The sequence below is a fragment of the Cyrtonyx montezumae genome, unplaced genomic scaffold (assembly GCF_038088225.1).
Source record: "Cyrtonyx montezumae isolate F1298 unplaced genomic scaffold, pur_monq_1.0 scaffold_4, whole genome shotgun sequence".
In the NCBI taxonomy this organism is placed as follows: Eukaryota; Metazoa; Chordata; class Aves; order Galliformes; family Odontophoridae; genus Cyrtonyx; species Cyrtonyx montezumae.
This window is the reverse complement of record NW_027072045.1, coordinates 24,823,552-24,847,752: the sequence shown is the minus strand read 5'-3', so window position 1 is coordinate 24,847,752 and position 24,201 is coordinate 24,823,552. Positions and strand designations below refer to the sequence as shown.

At 45.0% G+C, this 24,201-nt stretch overlaps 1 protein-coding gene and 1 long non-coding RNA gene across 2 annotated transcripts in view; one reads left to right on the top strand and one right to left on the bottom strand.

The window, feature by feature from the left end:
- Positions 1–9,929: 9,929 nt before the first annotated feature.
- On the bottom strand, positions 9,930–16,500 carry CDK1 (cyclin dependent kinase 1). The gene is made up of 7 exons (XM_065746828.1): positions 16,433–16,500; positions 15,275–15,431; positions 14,112–14,235; positions 13,528–13,698; positions 12,848–13,011; positions 12,606–12,747; positions 9,930–10,222 (listed from the first exon to the last, which is right to left on the bottom strand). The coding sequence occupies exons 1-7, from the start codon at positions 16,467–16,469 to the stop codon at positions 10,106–10,108; spliced, it is 912 nt and encodes a 303-aa protein (XP_065602900.1). The 5' UTR covers positions 16,470–16,500; the 3' UTR covers positions 9,930–10,105.
- Positions 16,501–18,892: 2,392 nt separating this feature from the next.
- LOC136055160 (uncharacterized) overlaps positions 18,893–24,201 on the top strand; it is a 47,186-nt gene continuing 41,877 nt past the window's right edge. Inside the window, exon 1 of the long non-coding RNA XR_010622810.1 lies at positions 18,893–18,963. This is a non-coding gene — a long non-coding RNA (uncharacterized LOC136055160). The remainder of the gene's footprint in view (positions 18,964–24,201) is intronic.

The window sequence follows — 24,201 nt, the reverse complement described above, 5'->3', positions numbered from 1 at the left end:
GAAACAGCACATTATACAGGAACGTAGAGCGCAGACAAAACTGAGTCATTACCCCAAATCAGGTATTGATAAAGCAGACATACATCAGAGTAACTGATAACCAAAGCAATAGGAAATGTTTACATTGCCTCCAATCAGTCTGTCAGAAAAGAAGGTGTGGGAATTGAGATGGAAACAGAATCAGATTTAATGAGGTATGCCCTCCATAACAAGGTGTCTTGATTCTCTCTTGGTCTTTATAAAGCTGATATAGGCAGGGCCAGTAGCAGAGCAATGTCTTTTGAGTGAATGCCTGTATGCACCAAGCAGGAAATACTGCCATGTGAAGCTTTTTGGAAGTAACAATTCCTTCTCATATATGTTTTGTGACTCCAGCACACACATTTCCCATCCTTTCTGGGCCAACATAAATCTTATGTCTACTTCCTGCTTCAACATCTAAAGGAGTAAAGGCACCTTTTTTTAGTTCATGTCCCAGTACAAACAGGTTTCTGAAGACAATGAATAGAAGGGGAGGTACTCTGCATTATTCTTAAGAAGTCTGCCAAATAATTTGATGTCCTCTCCCTCCTGGAAAAAAGTGGTTATACAGACTTTGACAACAGATCTACGCGCAGCGACAAAGTGCCAAACTGTCTACTTCAGCACTGCAGGAATTGCACAGAATGCACATGTACCAGCAGTGCTGCAGGACTGGTCCAAGGTACTTCCTGGAGCTGCCCTCTTGGTGTACTTAACAGCAGCTTTAGTCTTCAGTCAGAAACTGACTTATGCATAAGGGACGTTCTAACTTTAATTGTTCAGAAGTACACAGTGTTTTCATTTAATGAAAATCTTTTTAATCATTAGTCTACTTCCTCTTGTCACACATTCATTACCCTACTTTTTTCCCTTTGGAACCAGCTCAGCACTCAGCATGAAGCAGCAAGTAGTGTTCTAGTTTTCCAGCAAATTTGAGCAGGGTCTCAGTGAATCCAGCTTTGCAGTACATGCACTCTTCTGGTTCTGACTGCTGCAGTTACACAAAGCATTGAAGTGTTTCTTTAACAGCTCAATTTGAGAACAGATTGTAAATGCATCAACTGCAACTTGCACACCGTGCTTAGAACAGCCACGTCGGATCCACGCGTTAAACAGATATTGCTTTGCAAACAAGTTAGTTGGCTAAAGCAGAGGTCAGTCATCTCTTTTATGGCTGAGTAAAGATGGCACATGGGCGTGTTTGGACAAGCAAATAAGCTTGCACACAAGCTCGTGTGGCAGTTCCAAGCTCAACTCTGAGGAGCTTCTGCTTCACAGAGCACCAAAAAGCAGTTTTTTCCCTTTGTGAGAGGTTTCCTGGTTCCCTTTGAGATTTAAACCCTTTTTCTGGAGTTCTCTCTGCTCCTTGCATTTCTTCTGTCTCACACTCTAAGCAGCATCCTGCTTTCTTACAAATAACCTTTTTTCACCCATTGTAGTTCCTCCTTCTGGTCCCTCCAACTCTTCAATTCTCTCTTTGCAAGTGAGGAGAAAGCCACTACCATTGAATTGTGAGGCTTAAATTGAAGATTTTGTGCTCCAGACAAATCACTGGACATCTCTCCACCTCAGCCCTTGACTGCTGTTCTGAGATGGGATATGCTAGTGCAGAACATCTGAGCCTGTGAGTGGGCAGTACTAGGTTTTAATCTCCCTGAATTTGCCTTCATCTTTCCTTATGAAATTACTATCGTAATGGCACTGATCCATTTCCAGGTGCTGTAAAGGTACACAGGCTGTGATAGGAAAATGGCCACAAGAAGATAAATTGCTGAAAAAGAGCAGCATACAAATGAAGCATTGTTTGAAACAGGTTAAGCACGCTCTGCCACAGACTTATCAGTTAACTTTCCTCTACCTGTTCATGTTAAAGAACGATGGATTCACTGAACACCACAGAACAAAGGCAGTACTGGAACTGGCCAGAGAAGGACCCTCGTGACCCTGACACCTGCACATGGAAAGGTACTGGTTTCTCCGAGTACCATACAGCAGGCTTTAGGCATTGCTGTTTTCTTTGTTCCCTGTAAGACCTCTATTTTTAAGAATCAATTATTGTCAAAGAAGCAGATGATAATTCATTTTAGTGAGGATATGTTATTATCCAAGTAAAAGAAAAGCAGCTGAGCTCAGCCTGTGAGTATCCAGTAGCATAGGTTGGATATTTTGGAGTACAACACTTGAAAGCACTTAGAAATAATAATGATAAAGCTAATTTGATCCGAGTCTTGTATACCCCAATTTTTTGCTCCATGTTACTTTGTAATAGGATAGAATACAAGCAATTTAAACAGTCTACAGTTCAGCAACATTTCCTGCTGGGTTTTTCCTATGCTATAAGCAAAAACACCAACCAGCTGCCCTAATACCAGAGATAACATGGATAAAACACTATGAAACTTTATTGCAACCAAGAGCAGACTCTTTTTTTCATCTCCCTCCCACCTTGCTTCTTCCAACACAAAGAAACGTGTTGCAAACCTGTGGGTCTTCAACAGGTGCTCGCTATCACTATAAAAACCCTTAAAGATAAATTAAAACTCAAGTGTATTACTATAATCTACATTAGGCAGTAATAATAGCAAATCGACACTTAATAACTATGTACCTTAGTACTGAGTCTACTGCACACTCAGTGGGAAAGAAAATACATGGACTCGTGGTCACTGCAGGAAAAACAGTGTTTTCTATTTTCAAGTAACCATTCTATCCATGGCCAGAAAAAAATATACTGGTTATTGCATGTTGGGCCCATGTCCAACAAATGTTAGCTTAGTACCATTCAATTGTCTAAATGCCCTCATAAAAGATTATGAACCAGTGAAACCCTGCCAGGCAATACAATGGCCTCAGCTGAAGGACAAAAGTAACATACTGCAGCAATTCAGTTGTCCTACTACACAGAGAGAGCACTCTCCATAGAGCTGCCAGTTGTTACCCACAGTGAGGCAAAACCCAGAAGTGCAAGGCAGCTCTGGTTATTACCAGCATAAAGTTTCAGGTGGCTGAAGCTTCAAGCATCACAAGCCCTCCTGATTTTAGGCCTGGACAGCATCACCAGTAAATTTACACTGTATTTCAGAATAGGTACTAACATGAGGCTTGTCACTGGCTATGATACCCACTGCCATGTCTGACCTCAGGCACTGATAGGTGACATTGTGTTCGTTTCTGTGTCCTATCTGCCAGGAGGATTCTGACAGCTACTGTTGCAGCTCTGCACGTGTTGTTAAAGCAGTGCCTGGGTTCGCAGCACAGAAGTTGCAGGCTCCTAAACTGCTGTTTTAAAAGAAGCTTTCTTCAGCAATTGTAGTACCAAAATCTTTTAGTTAGAATAGGCTAAAGCATTCAGCACCACATGAAGCTGAGACGGACGCTGGTACATACTCTACAGAGATAGGGATTAATCAGTTGCAAACAACGAAATTCGAGTTTGCCTAGCTGAAGCCTTCCTCTCATCACATAATGAACTTTAAGTCTGTCTACTAGAGACACAAACGTTAAGATAACCTGTTTAGACAAATATTTACCTTCTGATTTTCAGAGCGGTTGGCGAGTGCTCACCTTTTGTAGGTTCCCCCTTTACCCACGTGCAACCTGTCAGCACCAGCAATGCAATCCCTTGGCCGCTTTGCTCACGTCAAATTTCCCCACTCAAGACAGCAATTGAGACCTCTACTCTAATTTGTCTTGAAAATACATATTATCACTGGTGCTAATACTAGTCAGCCACAGCAATCTTCCACCCCTCTATCTTCAATTAAAAGAGAACTTTCTATAAAAGCACTTGAAAAACCTCTCTCCTCCTTGCTTGAATCATTTAGTTGTAGGCAGTTAATTACTGTGACAGTATCCAGATGCTTCTGGAGATGAAGATTGGTCCTGCAGAAGAAAGCAGTGATAGCCACCTGTAGGGCAAATAACCGCCAAGAATGGCACTAAAAGAAAATAGCACGGAAGATGGTACTTATTTAGTAGGCTTATGTAGGTGGTATACAGACAACTAGCAAAAGGGGGGGGCACGGACCCTCTGCAGGGGGGCAGGGGAGGGCTCAGTCTCGCCCTGTCAGGATGCCAGAGGGGGGCTCGGTGGGGGGGGGGGGTCCTAGGGCTGGAATTAGCAGGGTGCCGAGGGGGGCTCAGGCTCGCCCTGGCAGGGAGGCTCGGGGGGGCTCGGGCTCACCTTGACATGGTGCCAGACACATGGGACATGGACTCATGGGACACCAAGGGACACGGACCCGTGCAACAAAGGCACCGTGGGACATAGACAACCCGTGACATGGAGCCAGGGTGTCCCCTAAGATATGGACACCGTGGGACATGGAAACCACGTGGACACCACATGGACATCACTGGAGACAGACACGATGGCACAGGGACCCATTGCACGTGGATGAAGACCAGGGGATGCCACTGGGACGCCGTGGGGCACAGCCCCAAGGGACACGGGTGGACAAGCACGGGACGCACCCAGCCGGCGCTCGGGGACACACGGTGACACGGAGCCCCGGATACGGACACGGACACGGACCCCGCGCGCACGGAGCCCGGCGGGACGCAGACAGAAGCACGGCCGCGCGGTCCCGGTGCCAAGGCGGTTTATTGGCAGAGCGGCAGCGCGGGGCCGCGTTCCGGGCGCGGTGCGGCGGCGTCGGTGCGGGCGGTCGCGGCTCAGTAGATGCGGCGGCGGCGGCGGCGACGGTTTCTGTAGCGGCGGTACCGTCTCCCCGCGGAGCGCCGGGCACTCCCGGAGCGGCGGCGGCGGCGGGTGCGGTAAGGGCTGGAGCGTCTGCGTCTGCGGCTGCGGCTGCGGGTCGGGCTGCGCCGGTAGCAGGCCATGCCGGGCTGCGGCGGGACGGCTCCGCGGCGGTGCCGAGCTGTGTGGGACCGGCAGCGGCACCCGCACCAGGACTGGGGGCTGCCGCGCCACTCCGCTTTTATAGGCGCCCGCGGGCGCGGCCCTCTGTGACGGGCGGCCGTGTCACTGAGCGGAACGCGCCGGGTGAGCTCTCTGAGCACGGGGGGGAGGGGGGACAACGGGCGGCCCCCGACCCTCCGTTGCCGTCCCGCGTCCGGCGGTGCCGCTCCTCCGGGTCCTGCAGAAGAAAGCAGTGACAACCACCTGTAGGGCAAATAACCGCCAAGAATGGCACTGAAAGAAAATAGCACGGAAGACGGTACATATTTAGTAGGCTTATGTAGGTGGTATACAGACAACTAGCAAAAGTGTGGGGGGGGGCGGGCCCTGCTGCAGCGTGAGGTCCCTCCCGTGGGATGCAGTCCTTCCTTAGTTAATCCTACACGGGCTGTCCGTGGGCTGCATCCTCCTTCAGGCCACGTCCACTGCTGCACTGTGGGTTCCTCCGTGGGCTGCATTCGCTTTTCTGGAGTGCAACCAGGAATTTGTTTTTTAGTTTCTAACACTTACATGCCTCTACTTGCTTATTCATGCTGCTTTTCTCCTCTGTGGACCGCCATATGATTATGCCAAATTTAAACTTATCTGCATTGTGGAAAGATTTCCAAAACATCCATCCTGGGGAGGTTAATTTGAACTTTTGGCACACACAGACTTCTTTTAAAAGTAACTTCAGTTGGACTTCGTTTAAAACTGCTAGTGGAAACGCTGAGGAAATTGCGAGCATTGGTTAATCTCTGTTGTACCGGTTACTAGTACCCCTGGAAAAACAGCTGATGTTGCCTATCAAGCCCCGTTTACAAGGCTTAGCATGTCAGTTCCACTTCAAAGCGCCTGTAAATTTCACTGAAGCACATTAACGCGGGTGTCTGTTTGCTTCCATCAATAAAAATGAAACGCCTCTCCCCGACTCCAGCTTCCAAATATTTTCAGCTGTTGGGCAGGAAGCTTTCTAACAGCTGAGGCTAAGTGTCACCAGATGGAGCTATTACATCTTCTCCTCACGGCTGACGAAAGCTCTAATTGTTCGAAAAGAAGCCTTTTTTTTTTTTTTTTTCATTTATTTTGGACGTTTGCTGCAGGCTACACTGCGAAAGGAGTTTGCGAGCTCACAGGAGGTTGGTCGTGGCCACGCCTGGAGGACACAAGGCTCCCTCTGCACGGCCCCCCAAGTGCAGCTACTTTCTGGCTGTGCCCCTGCAGGGCTTCGGGGGACAGAGGCCTGGCGACGTGGACGTCTCATGCCGTTGCCACCCTGCCAGCACAGCACGGGGAGGGGGTGAGCACGGCGAGGGGGCTCAGCTCGTGGAGGCTGCGTGAGGAGCGGGATAGCAGCAGCACACCCGACAGTGAGATGCTCGTGCTCTGCCGTCAGCTTGCGTCGCGACGCGGTCGTGATCGCGGGACGTCGGGCTCCGCTCCGATGATGGCGTCGCGAGTTGCCAGGCAACCGCCGCGAGACGGCCCGCCCCTCCGGAAACGAGCCGCAGCCATTGGTCGGTCGCTTAGCCAATCAGCGCGCCAGACCCGTTCCCGCGGCTGCACGCGCCCGCTGTCAAACCGTCGGACGGGCACGTTCGCAGCGCAGCCGAGCGCGGCTGGGGCGAGGCGCGGAGTCCCGCCCTCTGGCCGCCTCGTGCACTGGGACGTGACGCCACTCCGGCTGCTGATTGGTGCGCGCGGCTGTCGGTTCGAGCAGCAGGCGCTTGATCGGCTGTCACGCGGAAAAGCGGTTGGGCTGCCGCTGCCGTTGCCGTGCCGTTGCCGCCATTCCTCACGCATCAGGTGCGTAGCGGCGGTTGGGCTCGCGCTTTGTCGCCTTTGCTTTCTGCCGCACTCCGAGGTGGAGCCGGCAGGGAGGACGTAACCCGCGGTGCGTGGAGCTGAGGGAGCCGGGCCGCGGCCTGCAGGCGGTACCGTGCCGTGCCTCGGGTCCGGAGCTGCACAAGGGGTAACGCTGCGGTTCGTGGGTCTCGACGCAAAGCGCTTTCACGGGGAGCCGGGCCCGGTCCTTCACGGAGTGGTAGTGTACTTGTGCTGTTCTATAGGCTTGGGGCAGAACGGCTTGAGGAATGCAGAGAAGAAAAGCACCTGGGGGTGTTGGTTGATGCTCGGCTTAACATGAGCCGGCAGTGTGCCCAGGTGGCCAAGAAGGCCAACAGCATCCTGGCCTGTATTAGAAATAGTGTAGCCAGCAGGAGCAGGGAGGTGATCATCCCCCTGTACTCAGCTCTGGTACGGCCGCACCTCGAGTACTGTGTTCAGTTTTGGGCCCTTCACTACAAGAAGGACATTGAGGCCCTGGAGCGTGTTCAGAGAAGGGCAACAAAACTGGTGAGGGGTCTGGAGCACAAGTCTTATGAGGAGCGGCTGAGGGAGCTGGGATTGTTTAGTCTGGAGAAGAGGAGGCTCAGAGGAGACCTTATTGCACTCTACCGCTTCCTGAAGGGGGGTTGTGGTGAGGAGGGGGTGGGCCTCTTCTCCCTGATAAATAATGACAGGACGAGAGGGAATGGCCACAAGTTGCGCCGGGGAAGATTTAGATTAGACCTGAGGAAACATTTTTTCTCTGCAAGAGTGGTCAGGCACTGGAATGGCCTGCCTAGGGAGGTGGTTGAGGCACCATCCCTAGCGCTGTTCAAGAAGCGTTTAGATGAGGTGCTAAGGGATTTGATTGAGTAGCTTAGTGGGTAGGGATGGTGATGGGAGGATGGTTGGACTTGGATGATCTTGTAGGTCCTTTCCAACCTAATGTATCTATGAATTTAGCACAGAGCTGAATCGGTGCGAGATTGTCTTAGGGGAGTTATAGTAAAGTCCTGATGTTTAAAACACTCAGGTAATTTGCCTTCAATTGTCAGTTCTTAGAAATAAGAAGTATTGCTCATCCTGGAAGACATGTCTTTCAAGAAGACATTTGTCTGCTTGGCTCCTTAACTTTGGAGCTTTTTGGAGTAGACTTTACTCCTCTACTTTCTCTCACATGAGATATTTTCCTGTCTTGTAGGATTTCCTGGGTGCTCAAAGATATCATCATGTCCCACGCAGATACGATGTCCCTTGACTTTGAGAGCGAAGCTCTGGAAATTCAGATTGAAGAACGTGAAGATATAACGAAGATGACTATACAAGAGAACAAGAGGTTAAAAAAAGTTATTCTGAAGGTTTATGTGACTAGTATTTCACCATCTTTTTGTCCTTTTCATTTTTTAATTTGTTTTACTCTTCTAAAGAGAGCGTAGAACTTGCAGTGCAGACTGAGTTTTGCAAGAGTGACATAGAAAGCTGAACAGATAAGATGACGATGCATCTAATGAGCCCTGCAGTGTCGTGTGTATTCCTCATCTCTTGCCCAGGCAGCAGATGGAGTGCTGACAGCTGCTACTTTTTGCTTAGTTCATAGCTTTTTTTGCATACTGTAATTAGATTGTCAGATTGCAGCTGCTGCTGGCTTAGAAACGAAGTACTGCTTCCTCATTCCCTGTTCACCTATGTGGTGGCCTTTCACTTAAGCAAATTTTTTGGTGCAGCTTTTTCTAGGAAGATCACGAGGTTAATAAATCTTCTCTGAGGCGTAGTGGGGTGTAAGTCTGTGAATACGTGCTTTGTGAATAGGTGGCATCTTTTTGATGAAGGGAGAAAACCAGAATTTTGTGCAAGCAGTTTATTTCATCTGTGTCTGCCAGACTTCAGTTGAACGCGTGTTGTTCTGTTTCAGTTGCAGTTGTTGACAGACTTTTCCCAGACAGGCTCCACCCCTTCCAGTCACACAGGTATGTTACCTTCACCTGTGCCCCTGCTGCTGGCTTGGTGCTTGTCTCAGGTGACCAGTCAGTGGTGAGCTTACACCACCCCACCCCTCCAACTGCTCTTTACATATAAAAATGAAGCTGCTTTAATTAAAACTAGGTTCAGCACTATGACTTCCATTTACTCATAAACATGAAAATAAACATCAAATGGACAGCATGTTATCTCCACTGCTGTTTCCAAGGCCCTCTCCTCAGCATCTGTAGGACGGGACTTACAAACTTCACTATTTTTGAGTGGTTTGCATTATTCCTTCCACATGCTTGACTTAAACTTGTAGACTATCATTACTATTCCACATTTGGCTGCAAGTCCTCCATTACTATTCCATGTTTGGCTGCAAGTCAGTGAGCGTAAGAGCTCCGTGGCTTTGAGGTCCAATAAAACTTGACAGAGGTGCAGTTCTGCAGCTCCAGATTCCAGCAGCTATAACACTATTTCATATAACCATATGAAAATCATACCATAATAATTTATTACTATATTATCTGATTAATTTTGTTGAGCTTTTATAATAGTCTCACCTGTAGAAATAAAGTGCTGTGGAACTTTAGGAAGCTTATGCTTTAATTGTGGAAGAGTCTGCAGACGTGCAACAACTCAGATTATCACATTTCATAGAGCATCCTTGTTAAATTAACATTTTAATTTAATAATAATTATCCCCCCCCGGGATAACCCGGGGGGCTCTGCCTTTAATGAGAATCAGATGAGAACTGCCTTACTGCTAAGCAGCTGAAAGGAGCTGTCAGTCAGCTACACATCCATATATTCTACATGGGGACTGTCTATATAACATCTCACACCTTAACTATTCCAGGAATTAGAAGTAGGCTGACTCACAAGTAAGCACGCCAATGCAAAATAAATTCTGGGGCCTTCAAGACAACAGAAAAGCATGCAAAGACTTTCCAAATACCTTCAGAAAAAGAAATCGTGGAATGAATTTGGTCAACTCCTTTGTTTTGAATTGCACATAACTGAAGCATCTCATTTCAGATGTCATTTGGTACATTCAGTACAAGATAAGTCATACATCTCATTTGTGCAGAGCAATGAAACAGTTGAACTTGAGAGAAGTTGTATCAAAACCTGTTTTGGTGAACAAGCAGTGACATACCAACCCATTCTGAAAGACTGTTTTTGCAGGAGTGGGGAAAGAAGTTCAGTCCTTCGCTACATTTAAAGTTTTATTTATATAAAGTTCACCGCATTAATTGGTTAATATTTACATTTAGGTAACACAAACCAAAACTAAGAAGCCACTACTTTAAGGCAGGCAGACAAACGAAGTTACAGACAGAAAACAATAAAAATAATCCCAATTATTTTACTCAGATTTAGTCCAAAGGTTTAGAAGCATGGAAGCAGATTAGCAGGAAGAGTAGATTTGTCCAAGTCATTGAAGTATGGATGTTTCAAGGCCTTCTTGCCAGAAATTCTTTTTGCAGGATCATAAATTAACATATTCTGGAAGGAAAAGCAAAATAAATATTTACTTCTTCATGAAATGGGCACTCAGTGTTAAGTAGATAAATATTTAACCACAGCAATAAGAGACAAGTTCTTCCCTATGTTCCGTGATATCTCATAGAAGTCATTTCTACCTACAAGTGAGAACACATCCCAAAGTGAAAAACCATTTATCCTCCTATTGATTAACTAAGCCCACACCTGTATCAGGGTACCACGTGCCATCAACCTAAATTCAGAACCAATTATCAAGCAATAATGATTATTACTCTCAGCTTCCCAGTTAAGGGAAGCTGGGAAACTTTAGGCTGCTAAAGCCTAAAATACTTCCATGAATGAGTGTTCCTACACTTGTTTTTTTCACACTGATGTTGAAGAAACTGTTGTGAAGCTGCTTATCTTCAATTCAGTGCAGCTGTTCACAATTGAACTATAGCAACTGTTCTGCTACAGGACCCTGATTAGGAAAGAAGTATACTTGCATGTGTAAAGCAGATGGATATGAAAAAGTCACAGTTGTATAACATGGATTTCTTTTCTAAAAGTAACTTTATTCAGCTGAAGATCTCAATACTGAAGTTGATGAGAGAAAATACAATGGGTGCCGTACCCTCTGAAATACCCCTTGAAACTTTCTAGAACAGAAAAGAGACATGCTTTGCTATCTGTTTAGAAAAAACAGCACCTACAGTTTATAATATGCAATCTAGACAAAAAGAAGGCAAGTACAGAGCTACCCCATGCAATTGTACAGCTGCGTGCTTGCTGGTAGACATAATTAAGTCAGACACCCTGCAGTCCTCCTTCCAAGCCTCATATGGCTTTGGAACAACCCTTTGTTTTCATATCTAGCATAATTCTAAAATATCCTAACTGCTAAAAGCTTACTTAAAACTAGCAAAATCCCTGCCAACAGTCCTTTCCAGTAAGCGTACTACCCCTTTTTAAAACTAGCTGTCTTACATAGCACTTCCATCTTCAACAGTCCACAGAATTACAAACACTTCAATTACCAAATCTACACTAATGTTATAGGAGCAAGCTATCCATTTCTGTTGCCTTTAAAATTATATCACTTAAGCCTGAAGCACGACTGTAGGAAATTTAAATGGATTCCAGATGCCTCAAAATGCAGCCATTAATAGGCAGCTATAAAAAGCTAAGATTTTAGCCTTAATTCAAAGCAAAACTTTATGCAACTCAATATTCTTCAAGTTTAGTATGCTGTTAAAATCACTTGATTAATGACCTTTTTGCCTGCATTAGTAGCAGCCAAAACCTTTGTTGCTTTTTTTTTCCCCATGATGAAGCCACCACTAAGCTCAGATCAGTGTTTAGCAGGCCAGTTAAATGACTGTACCCAAAACACTCCCCTGGCTGTTCAATCGCTTTCAGCTTTTAAATAAAAATAGTAGCAATTTCTAATTGATTTCATAGGGATGCTATCATTGCACAAGTTCAGGATAATTAGTCTGCAAGTCAGCTATTTCTGCATAATACTTCTACAAGCCTCAAAAAGCTATCAAAAAAAAAAAAAACAACACCTACTTAACATTGTTCAGTTTGCCAGCCTGAACTGTGGCTCTGTTTTCAGGAAGAACAAGTGAGACATTGTAGTTATCTGAGCTCCTTGAGTAACACCACTCCTTTGTGCAGAATAAATGACTTTTACATCCGCTTAAAACAAGAATCAGCTACAGGGATAATTGCTGTACATGGTTCTCCTTGTAGCAAGTTGAATCTGAAGTTCCAGCTTATCTTGAGATGCACGGAGCACACTCCACTACGTGCAGATCTGTTCTGTGTAAATGGAGCTTTAGCAAAGCCAAATGACAAAGTCACCAAGGTACACCAAAGTACCAAGGTGCACATAAGATCATTTAAGAAATAAATGTAGATTAACCTGCAAGGAGCTGGAAGAACACTAAATGAAGTCTGACGAGGAACTTGTCAAATGAACTTGGCCATAGTATTTGAACTACTCAGCCATGAAAATAAAGCAAACTCATCCTAGCCACAAAATACAGAAGTTAAAGTCATTCAGCCACAGCCCAAACCTCTAACTTGATATTAAAATGCAACTGGCAGAGACCCTACATGCTAATCTAAACAGCCTCCAGTTTTCCAGCTAATCAATAAATCCAGCTGTTTCCATCACTATTTATTCATTTAAGACTACAACAAAAGCTTAACCAAAACAAGCCAGTCACTATTACTCCACGTGGTACCACATAAAAATATTCCCAACTACACAGTCTTAGAGACACATCACAATTAATACCAGTGCCAAGAAGTTATCAGCTACAAGACTGTAGAAACTGGAGAGTACTTGAAACTCCCTGCTCTTTTCTTCACAAGCAGTTTAAGAGAGAATACTTACAGACAACAGATCGAGTCCATCCTCATCTAAATTTTGGATGTGTGTTCCCAGGCTGACAGGTTTCCATTTTGGGAAAGTGTTTTTATAGTCTTGCAAGGATTCCACACCAGGCCACACGTCATTGTTGGGTGTCCCTAAAGCTCTGTGCAAGCATAAGCAAAACATTTGATGAGTTTAGGATGAAGACTGTATTATGATTTTTTCATAAGTTCTCAGCAAGGGAAAGGTTCAGCATGACATACCTGAAGATTCTGAAGAGCTGGTCTATCTCTGAGTCCCCATGGAAAAGTGGCTTTTTAGTTGCTAGCTCTGCAAATATGGTTCCTATACTCCATATATCTACAGGAGTGGAGTATCGAGCAGATCCTAGCAGTACCTCTGGAGACCTGTACCACAGTGTCACTATCTAATGAACAAAAATTTTTTTTTTAAGATAAGTTGATAGAATCAGATCCTCTAATTGACTGCAACTATAACGGCTCAATCATTAGTAAGGAGCATGCAGGTTTCTTTAATAAAAAACATATCAAGTTTAGACTAGAATCTAGAAGTTCCAGTGAAAATACTTGCATCAAACTTCACTTAAAAATAAGTGTATAAAATCCTATTGCAGTAGTTTCTACTGCAAGCAAAGCAGTTGCCTGCACTCCTTCATAAAGTGCGGGAAGCACGACACCTAATTGGTTTGGCCTATCTAACTCACTGTTAGGGTAACACTAGCATTCATAAGATGCATTAGCACTTTAAAACAGTCAGGGGTTGGAAAGCCATCAAGTAAAACTAAGCTGAAATATAACCCTAATACTATTAGCTTATGTCAACTTTAATAGCTCCATGATTCTACTTCTGGCTTTTCCACAAAGAGTTATTACAAGGAAGCAAATAAGCCTTGCCCAAATTACCAAATGTGTGTTCAACTCACTTCATGAGTGTACACCCGCACTGGAATTCCAAAGGCTCGAGCCAATCCAAAATCTGCCAGTTTAATCACACCTTTGTCATCTATTAGAAGATTCTGAGGTTTTAAGTCTCTGTGCAGAACTCGTCTCGAATGGCAGAAGACGATACCTTGTAAGATCTGATACAGGTAACTCTGCAGACACGAGGTGGAAGGGAGGAGGAAAAAGAAAACAGCAATGTGACCTTCACTAAAGTTAGTGGTTCTACAACATAAAACAGTTTCCTTACATAAACTCTGCCCATAGAAGTAGATCCAAAGCATTGCAAATATTGAGTTAGTATCAATTAGAAATCCATATAAAACTGGGTGTTTACTTGTATTTAGTAAAAGGCAGTTAATTGCATAATTGAAACAAAAAAGTTGCATTTGAGAGCAGAACTTTCTTAAAAAAAACAAAAAAACAAAACTCCTCTTATTATTCACAGCTGCTTATTCACTCCTTCCTTTTTACTTGAGGTAATAGGAAGAGTTAAGGTAAGAGCAAGCTAATAGCATTGTAGGTCACCTCTGATTTATAGATTATATAAAGATATTTTCCTCATTACCTTAACACACGAAGGATCTAAATATTGCCCAGATGGTATAGTATCCAAGTATTTTTTGAGGTCCATGGAAAGGAATTCAAAAACGAGGTACAGCCTCGCATCCTGCATAAGAACATCCTGAAGACTGAAAATTGAGGATACAGTTAACTTCACTGCAGAGTGCACAGACCTGCTGCTTTGTTTCTCCTCTCTACGTGGACACAAGCCGGTGTTTCTAGGTTCCTAATCAGAAAGCTAATAAGAAAGGGTGACAAAGCTTTCTCTCAGTCTTCAAGGATAAACAGCCTTAGCAAGTTGCACTGTTGTTTGGAAAACCGAGCATATACGAGACAGTGCCAAACTGAGATAAACACCCTGTATGCTTCCTCTGAATCTTGTGTTTCCTCTCGCCCTGTATGAGGCAGGGGAAGTCTGAGGAAAAGAAAAAAAAGTTCTTTAAAGAAGTCTGCAGATATTAGTGCCAAGATTCCATCTGACTCGGGCTTACTATAGCAGAAATAATGGGAGAGTTTAAGGGCTCTGCATTGGAATAGGAACCTACTAGATGCAACAGGAGTTGTATGGGTTTTAAAGTATCCCCTCCACCCTTAAAAGATTATAAAGGTTCCTAAATACACATATTCATAGACTGGGACACTGCCTGTCTGAAACTTGGCCAGTTTTAGATCACATTAGATGCAATATATTTTGCTGCATTAAACCACAAGTATTTTATATCAGACAGCTGCTGATGGAAGTTTCAGGCATAGATCAGAAGTACCAGCTGTAAGCATTATAGTGCAGCACCTCCAGCCCTGCTATGGGACGGTAAGGAAGTGACTGGTGACATAGGCCCACATCAAGAACACCAAGGTCAGATAAATAATTTCACAATGAGTTCTGAGACTGACTTCAACAGTTTTCAGAAAGCACACAATTGCTTAAATAACTGTTCCAAAGATAATGACCAAAAATACTTCTGTTCAATTCTTAGAATAGGTGCAGCAGAAGACAGACTTAATTAAAAACCAGCATGACCTCAGGATTTGGAACTAAAGCATAATCTGTCTGCTTTGCAGCAACTACGTAGAATATCTGCCTCCTTACTAGAACAGTGGAAAAACAATTTATCTGAAGAGACCTAGTGTCCTTCAGAGCATGGACAAATACCAGCATATGCATACCGGACTATATTGGGATGATGCAGCTCTTTTAATAAAGAAATTTCTCGGATAGCAGTACTTGGAACACCTTCTTCCTCATTTTCTAGACGTATTTTCTTCATTGCAACCACTTGACCTGTGGTTTTGTGAAGCCCTTTATACACAACACCATAGGTACCTGAACAAACAAACAGGGAAACACATACAGGAAATAACTGTTTCAGATGTGGATAAATCATTGCAGATAAAAACTGCTATACAGGCAAGAGTCCTTGCAACCAGGTATTTTTTAATAGCGCTGTGGGGCTCAGCAGAAAATAAAGCTGGAATCAGCAGTAAATCTCAAATTAAATAAAAAAAAACTATTTGAACTGTCATCATTGACAGAAAAAGAACTCTTAAGGCAGTCAAGCTGTTTAAGTATTCTTTCTACATTTTCTGAGGAATGAGTTCCTCACACGAAGCTCAGACCGGTTTATTTCAGGAAGAAAGGTGCATTCATGAGGCTTCAGCTATGAAGCACTTTAGCCAGTACGAAACAGCAGGTTGCAATTCACTTAGTGGCTTCTCAGAGTAACATACTGCAGGGCCTCAAGTGTAGGTAAGGCTAAAGCATTATAAAGGACACCAGCTTCTACATTTGACAAAGGAAATGCTCCCAATGAAAGGGAGGTTGGAACAAGCATCTGCACTGGTCTTCTAATACAGTACAGTGCCTTATAGTAAATCAGCATAGTTGTTTAGAACGTGTGCTGCCTTTCCCATGACAAGTGCAGTGACAGGACGCAACCCCACTAAAAACAACTGCACACCCACTTCTCCCTAGCAAAACAAAGCACACCCGAAGTGCCACTTTGGAAACAACTTGTAAACAAGTGCAGATGCCAAGGAATGGATACGTTCCAGCTTCCCAAACAGGAAGGCTCATTTCTGGTCTCAGAATGCTTTCGCCCTCTCAGAGGGGAATCGCACTGTAGATGTGAAGGGAGATAACTCTCAGCACTGATCAGCTGATTCAAACAGACAGCGGCATCTTCAGAAGTAATGCAGTCTGCATTCACGTGGAGATACTGCGTCGTAGAATACCAGCAGCTGTACGGATAGCAGGGGTCACAAAGCTTACAACAGCTGGCAGTCCAAGCTGCAGAACTCCGCAAGGCACCCGGCAACCTTACTCACCTTCCCCAATCTTCTCGATTTTTGTGTAATTTTCCATGGCTGTGGGTATCCCTGAAACAAAAAGCCACGAGGGTCAGCAGGCGGTTCCTGTACGCGTTCAAGTCCCAGAAGTTACATCGGGACCTTAGAAGTTCGCCTAAAGATATAGTGTGGAACGTTTACTATTCCCCTCTACAAAAGCGAGAAAAACAGCGTTAATCCGGGGACGCCACTAAAAAAAAGGACAGAGAAAAGAGGGCCCCTTAAGGCAAGCTCGAGGACGGAAGCTTTCCAAGTTAGCACGTTAGCAGCAGAGCGCCGGGCCCGCGCTCCCTCCCGCCCCAGGAAGCCGCTGTGCCACGCGGGGGCACCGAGCGGCACCGCCCGGCCCCAACCGATGCAGCCGGGCGCAGCTCTCAGTTCCCCACCAGTAGTTCGCACCGCCGGTGGCCGTGAAGACCCGAAGAGGTGCGCACCGCGGCCGCGCTGCCTCCGCCGCTGCCTCCGCCACCGCCTCCGTAGTGCTCAGCCGCCCCTCAGTCACTTGCCCGCAGCAGATACCGCGGCGATCCCGAGGCGCCGCCGCCGCCGCCCAGCTCCGCGCTGAGGGGGAACTCCTCGGCCGGGCGCCGTTAATTCAAAACGGCCGCGCCGCGCCGCCGCCGCGTCCCACCAATGGCGCTGCGCCGGGATGATTCAAAGTGGCCAATCACAGAGCGCCGCTCCGGCGGCGCCAAAGCGAGACCGAAAGGCGCCGGGGAAGGTGGGCGCGAGCGGCACAGCGCCCCTTGCCGGCGTGGCGGCCGAGGTGCGGGGGGAAGGCCGCGGCGCTGGGATGAGCGTCAGTGCTCCGTACGCCGCGCCGGTTCCGTGTGCGCTGGGAAACCCCAGGCACGAGCACAGCGCTCTGTGGAAAGCGGGTCCGGCATGCTTTGTACAGACACGCACGAGCTCTCTCCAGCGTACCCAGGGCAGCCATGCTCAGCACCGCACCGGCTGGCTGCACAGCTGAAGCAGAGTGCATGTGACGTGTCCGTCACTGCGCGGCCAGCGCGGTCAGCCCGTGTGTGCTCAGCAGCTTTGTAGGGCTTTTGTATCCTGTACAAGGCAGAACATAAGTTGTGCTGGCTTATCACAGGCTAATCAGCGCAGGTGCTGAAAGAAAAACACTGAAGAAAAACTTAAACATCAGTCTAGTTCTACCTTGGCAACGTAACATTAATTACCATTTTATTTATATAAACCGGCAAAGGGAGAGTATATTAAAACATCTGCATTCAAATCTTCTCCATCCTCTTGCTTAAACTGAATTGCTGTTTGTAGGATCAGGCCTACAATGCCAATCTCAGATTATAGTATTACAGTTGTATTCATGGCTAAGAATCCAACGTAATACTCTGAGCAACTTCTATTCTGAGTAGAGGACAGCTGCAAGAGTCAATATAGACGTGTCTTTCATATGATGATTATATTATCCTCAACAGCATTACCGTAAAGAAAAGAGACTGTATTTTGTCTTTTACATAATGATGGGATTTAAAAAGTTGATTTGTTTGTAAATATTAATTAGAGCATCTGAAATGGATTGTGTCCACTGCAGTCCAAAGCAGATAAACACAAATAGTGATGGGCTTCTTTTGGCACCTGTTAACAATAAGGGATTGTTTTGTTAGTACAAAAAGTGGAAGTACAGTAGGAGTTCTTTAGTAGCACTTGGGAAAGAAAGGTAATATTAAAGGGCAACATCTCTTGGGTGCAGAACTTGTGTGATTGATTATTTTTGCACGTTAAATGCATTCTGCTTTGCAGGGCAACTCCCACGATCAGAGAGATGGGGAACTGCTTTGCTGCTCACATCCTATGTTAATGTTTTGGCTGCAAGCACAAACAAACTTCCAGTAAATGTTTGAGAGCTGATAAGGAAAAAACAAAGCAAAAACAAAGAAAAAACAACAAATTAAAAGGAGCAAATAGTACTGCTTTTCTTAATTACAGCAGACTTAGGTTTTCTCTGCTCTCCTTAGTGCATGCTTTTCTTGGCACCTGCTGCCGGGCTGTACTGCACCCAGCACGCTCCGATAGCACGTTCAAATCCCAATCCTCAGGCAGGGAAGTGCAACTCGAAACGTGTCCTGCAGTGAGGGAAGCCGACTTCCTTCCTTCCAGGCATCGCTCCAGCTGCCAAGAGAGGAGGGATTTTCGTCCAGGTGGGACCGTAGATGAGACAAGAGAGGTACGTGAGCCTGAGGAAACGAGCCCCGCCCGAAATAAGCGGAATAAAGCCATTAAAAGTGCGGGCAGCGTCTCCCGCTCTCCTCAGAGCGTCCCGACCGCGGGGCGGAACAGCCGCGGCTCCCGCGAGCGGTAGCGGAGCTCCGGAGCCGCCGTGCCCGGCTCCACCTGAGGGGGCGGCGGCCGCGAGGGGCAGTCCCTTCCGCCGGTGGAGGCGAGCCCGGGACGGCTCTGCCCCCGCGCTGGGCGAGGTGAGGTGCCGAGAGCGCTGCAACATGGCCTCCTCCTCCTGCCCCGCGGGACGGGGCGGCCGGGACCAGGTGAGTGCGGGACCGAACTTTCTGCTCTCCCCTCTGTCGCCGCCGGCGCTCCCGTTGGTCGCCGCGCTCTCTCCAGGTGCGAAGGCGGCGGGCAACCGAGCCGGTGTTCGTAGCAAGCTGCCGGGAGGGCTCTCTTCTGCTCTCGTACATTTGTTGTCCTGGGTGAATTCTGTGGGGTTTTGCTAGCGCTCGTGTTGTGAACCCCGTTGCAAAGGGATCGTGTTCTGTCATGTGCAGTCCCTCTGGCACGTGCAGGTATGGAGGGATGCTGGTACTTGCCTGAGGATAGGGCTGGGGACTTGTGTTACCGAAAACGGTATTGTGTGGCCTTTCTATCCCAGGTAACAGTTTGCTGGTCGCATGCTTTGGTTAACAGAGCAGTAAATATTCATCCTAGTGAGGAGTTTTGTTGTTTTGTTGTGTTCTTGCATTTACTGGTGGATAAGTATTTTCCTTTATTTTTCTTTCAAAAATCTAATTTCCAAGCTTTGTAGTGAGTCTAAACTGCTGTAACAACACAGGGAAAAAAAGCCAGCTTGCTTTTAAACCTGCTCTTCCAGCACCAGACTTCTTTGCTGTTAAGAAGTTGGGATGTACAAGAGTAGCATAATACTTCAGCTCTTGTTCTCCTGCTGTGGTTGTTCTGAGTTAACTGTGATGGAGTTGTGTTCTGCCTGATGCTGCTTATATGTGATCACTTTACCTAGCTGAACAAGTCTGGAGATTGACTGAAACTTGTAGGACATCGTGAACCAAGTTCTAGGAATTGTAAGTTCATATGCTTTATTCACTGTTTAGCTTAATGTAAACTCAAGGCTCTCATGGGAGAAGAGAGGAGACAATGGTATTACTGTTGTGCAGAAAAAAGATTCCTGTTTATCTCTTCCAGAAAGATTCCTGCTCATCTTTTACCCCTTATTTCCAACATTTTAATTTTTTTTTCCCCTTTACTCCAAAGTTCTCAGAGCGCTCTTCTGATATTTTCTGTTTCTCACTACTTGGTAGCTGTGTATTCAGTGCTCTTGATGCTGTGTAAAAACTGGCACGTTATTGCAGAGGTTCAATACCCACCGCAGGATATTTTTGCCACTCTGTGTTGCCTCAAGTGTGAATATTTCCCATATACATTATGGTTTGCATGGGGCTGTTGACAATTCTACTTGTAGCCCTTTTGGCACAGCTTTCCTGGGTGACAAAATAGGACCTGGCACATGGCTTTAATACTGAGGGTAAGCATGCTTTTGCAATCTTTAATCAGGCAAAATTTTATTAGCTCTTTGAGCGAGCTTGACAATGACTTGGCCCAAGGAAGACTTTTTTAAACACTTAATTATTTCTCTGGAAGAAGCTGAGTGGCATAGAACCTGAGGCATGAGGGTGTTATAAAACATTTGTGTGGGTTCTCTGTGAGGTTTCTAAACTGTTTAGTGTTTAAGTAGTATTTATAATGTGACATTTCTAGGAAGGAAAATAATAATTTGAAGGTTTGAGTATTTCAAAACAAATCATTCAGAGTAGGTTTTTTATAACATATTCTTCCTTAGCATGAGCAGGCTGTTTTGGATTTCCATTACTTTATTCCCTGAAAGCACTGATATATGTGGCAAAAATTAGAAACAGAACTTATTACAGTTATCTTCAATGCTGGGGCTAGGAAAATGAAGAAGGAACTCTTACTCTCATCATTGGTGGAGAAGTTCACTGAGAAGTGCCAGAGTTTTGCTGCCATTCTGGTAACTTGCATGGGCTGCTTGATGCTCTTGCTCTCAAATTTTAAACTATGCAGGATAAATGCATTGAAAATAACAGTTGCTTGCCCTGTTTTTTTTTCTCTCATTGTTATTGGGGTTTGTATGGCTGCAGAAAGGATGTGTTGCAGGCTGAGAACAGCACGTGAGGGAAATGAAGAGGATGCCAAAATAAATTGCTGTTAAAATATTGAGTAGTGTGAATGTGAAGTTCTGAGGACCTTGCTCTGCTTGTGTCAGTCATTGCCCCATCCACATGAGGATTTGTTCGGTTGTAGCCTGTCCCAGTTTTATTTTCATCTTGAATGAAACCATGCAGTGCAGTCTTGGAGCAGTGGCTGCTGTTCCTTCCGTGCTCCCCTATGGTGTTCTATAGAAATGAGCTAGTATTAACTCCTTAGTCATGTTGTAGTTTCTTCTACTGAATCAATTTAAAAGTTCAGTTCCTGCTCGCTTGTTGAAGAGAAAGGAGTTTACCATCTTTCCTTCGATCTCCTTTTGTAACTGAGGGAGTTGTTCTCCAAGGGCATGTCTGGGTTGATGCCCTTCATGGAAGAATTTGTTCCAAGTTTCCATATAATATCTGAGGCATGCATCAGTTTATCAGTATGTGATACCCTTTCTATCTGATTATGACTTCAAACTCCTTCCATTAGCTTGCAATATTTTCTATGTAGCTGTAGTGGGGAGTGTTCATGAACTGTAGCTTTCCCAACCACCTTATTGTGCTGAAGCAAGAGCTGACTGAGCTTCTGCACTCATCTTCTGAGTTATGCTAAACAGGTCATGATGACAGCTTCTGTTAGTAGGAGAAAGGAAAATAATCTGCAATGACAGAGGAGTTGATAGTGTGTGTTTATCATACAGGAGCTTGCTTCTTACACAGTCTTTGTGGATTTTAGGCTTTAAAACCTCTGATATTACACCTGCATTTGGAAAGCCATCCTAACAGAGTAACTCATACTTATTCTATGCATGGTCTATGATCTTTGCAGACTACTTTTACTAGTGCTGCATGTGTACTTTTTTGTTTTAAGAAATAATTATGGATTTTCCACTGCCATTAGCTAATTCATTTGTTCTATGTGAAAGTAAAGGTTATGAGTAATTAGGTCCTGACCTAATGATTCTCAGAGGTTGTGCTCTTACTTTCTGCCTCTTACTGTATGGAAGCTGGTTATGGAGTTGGGGATTAGCTTGCATTAAGAACATTTTCAGACTGACATCTTTTTTTTTCTTCCTAATTTGGAAGTCTGTTGGGGTGAACCTTGTGGTGCAAAGCACCTGTTTTCATTCAAATGTATGAAGTGGATTCTTGCTTGTTTTTTGCCTTAATTTACTGTCCTGTGTATTTACATTGTATCTGCCACTCTGAAGAGTGCTTGTATGTTGTTTTTTTTGTTGCAATTTTTTGGGTGGAGGTTTATTGACATTGGTTTTGTTATTGCTTTTCCCATACTGTGATATCATTCTCACTTCTGACACTACAACAGCTTAGTGCTGCCTCAGGATAAAGAGCAGTTTCTGACTGGCCCTGTTTCACTCAAACATCTGTTAAGCTTTAGGACTGTTTCAAAGAAAGTTTATCCTGAAGTTGCTGGACATACTGTGCCAAGAATTCCAAAGCACAGTGGAGAGCAGCTGGGACAAAGCTGACAAGTCAGTAAGTAGTTGGAGTCTTTTTCTCTTGTTGAACCTTCCTACAGTGGGTAGTTAAAAGCTCCAAAGCCAGGGTCTTGCTATGGTGAAGTAAGGCTCATGAGGGTAAGAAGGAAAACTGCAGGTGCTGCTGATGGAGCAGTTAAATTGGGTGAGGTTCTTGCTTGTTTCTTCACCTTTCCTTTACTTTGGAGCTTTCTGGTTGTGCTGCAGAGGAATCCTGAGATGCTGACAGCTTTGCTTCCTGCTGCAACACTCAGCATTTGAGGTAGGTGTTCTGGGAACTGATGTGTAAAATCTATTTTGTAGTCTTGTGAGCGGGGAGGGGAAACCATTCAAGGCCAATTGACCCAAGCATGCTCTTCAACTTATAGCTTTGGGGCACGATATAAAGGTAAATACTTAACAAACGGTATGTCAGCTGGCCTTCAGTTCTAACTGCATTCAGGGAAGAACAAAAACTCTTAAAAATAAAAGCCAACAAAATGTAGGTGGGAGGGGAATAGTCTATAATATTGAGGAGTAACAGTAATAATCATGTGATGAATGTATGGCAGGGTAATTAACTTGCTGAAAACAGAATTAGAAGTGACTTTATAGTAATTGTAGTTGAAAGAGAAACTCAGAATCAATACATTATATAGCATCTTCAAGACTTTAAATTGCTTGTTTATTTTCCAGTGGCCTCAGTGCTCCTCTGTAGAAGGGGAAGGAATTACATGGTATTTTTCACTCTGGTGTGTTTTTTGGTGGGCCATTTCTTTTAGAGGCTATCTGTCTTCAAAGTGTAGATTTAAGGCACTGTGAAACTGTTATTGTTCTATCTCTGTACTTGTATGACTCCCTTGTGTTACCTGTGAGGTACATAAACTGATACATGTCATCCAGAGCTGTGGAACAAGATGCCTTTAAGGTGAGGGAAGTGGAGAGGGAAACAAAATCAGAAATGGAAGGTACTCTGAACTGTTTGTTAGAACACTTCATCTGTGAATGTTGCATGCATTTGGAGTTGCTCTTTGCGTTGGAGAGCTAACATAATGTCTACTCAGCCATTGTGTTGGTAGGTTTTGTTGAACTTTACATTAGGTAAAGATAAATATCCAAAGGGCTTCTGAGTCCCTGGCCTTCTTGGTTTTTTTTGATCTGGATCAACATTTACCAAGTTATTGCTTTGAGTGTCTACAATGTGGAGCAGCTGCTTAGTGCTTTGACTTGAAGTAGTATAGTTTCTGTTTAACCACAGCCTCTGTAGTATCATGCTATGGTACTACATGCTATTGCTCATTGCATTCGTACCACTAAACAAGTTGACTTATTTTTCTGCAGAGACCTATGAGCTGTCTTTTACCTTATTGTGGAATTAACTCAAGTGCTAAGGGCTCTGTGCTTGCAGCCTGAGAATTGGAGGGCATGAGTGTGTCAGGACATGGACTTGCTCCTTCTGTGACATTTCATTTGAACAGTAATGACTTGTGCCACAGGCATGACCCCATTTTGTAGGTGAATGATCTGTAGGTGTGATTGAATGTTTTGAGTCAATGATGACAAAGCCAATTTCCTTTCTACTTACTCTGACACTTTAGTTCTGCTTATTCCTGTTCAAAGAACACTGCAGAGAGCGCATGTGTCTGTCTGGGAAGCTGGGTCATTTCACAGCTCATGATTCTGCTAATGCTTGAGTTAGCCTTGCTGTGGGAGAGCAGCCCCCTTGGTGGGAAGGTAGGAGCAGGTCAGAGTACATAAGAAAAAAAGCAAGATCTCCTCAACACCATCTCCCACTTAGAAATGTGCTGCATGGAATGGTAACAACTGGTGTGGGTTTAGTTTCGTG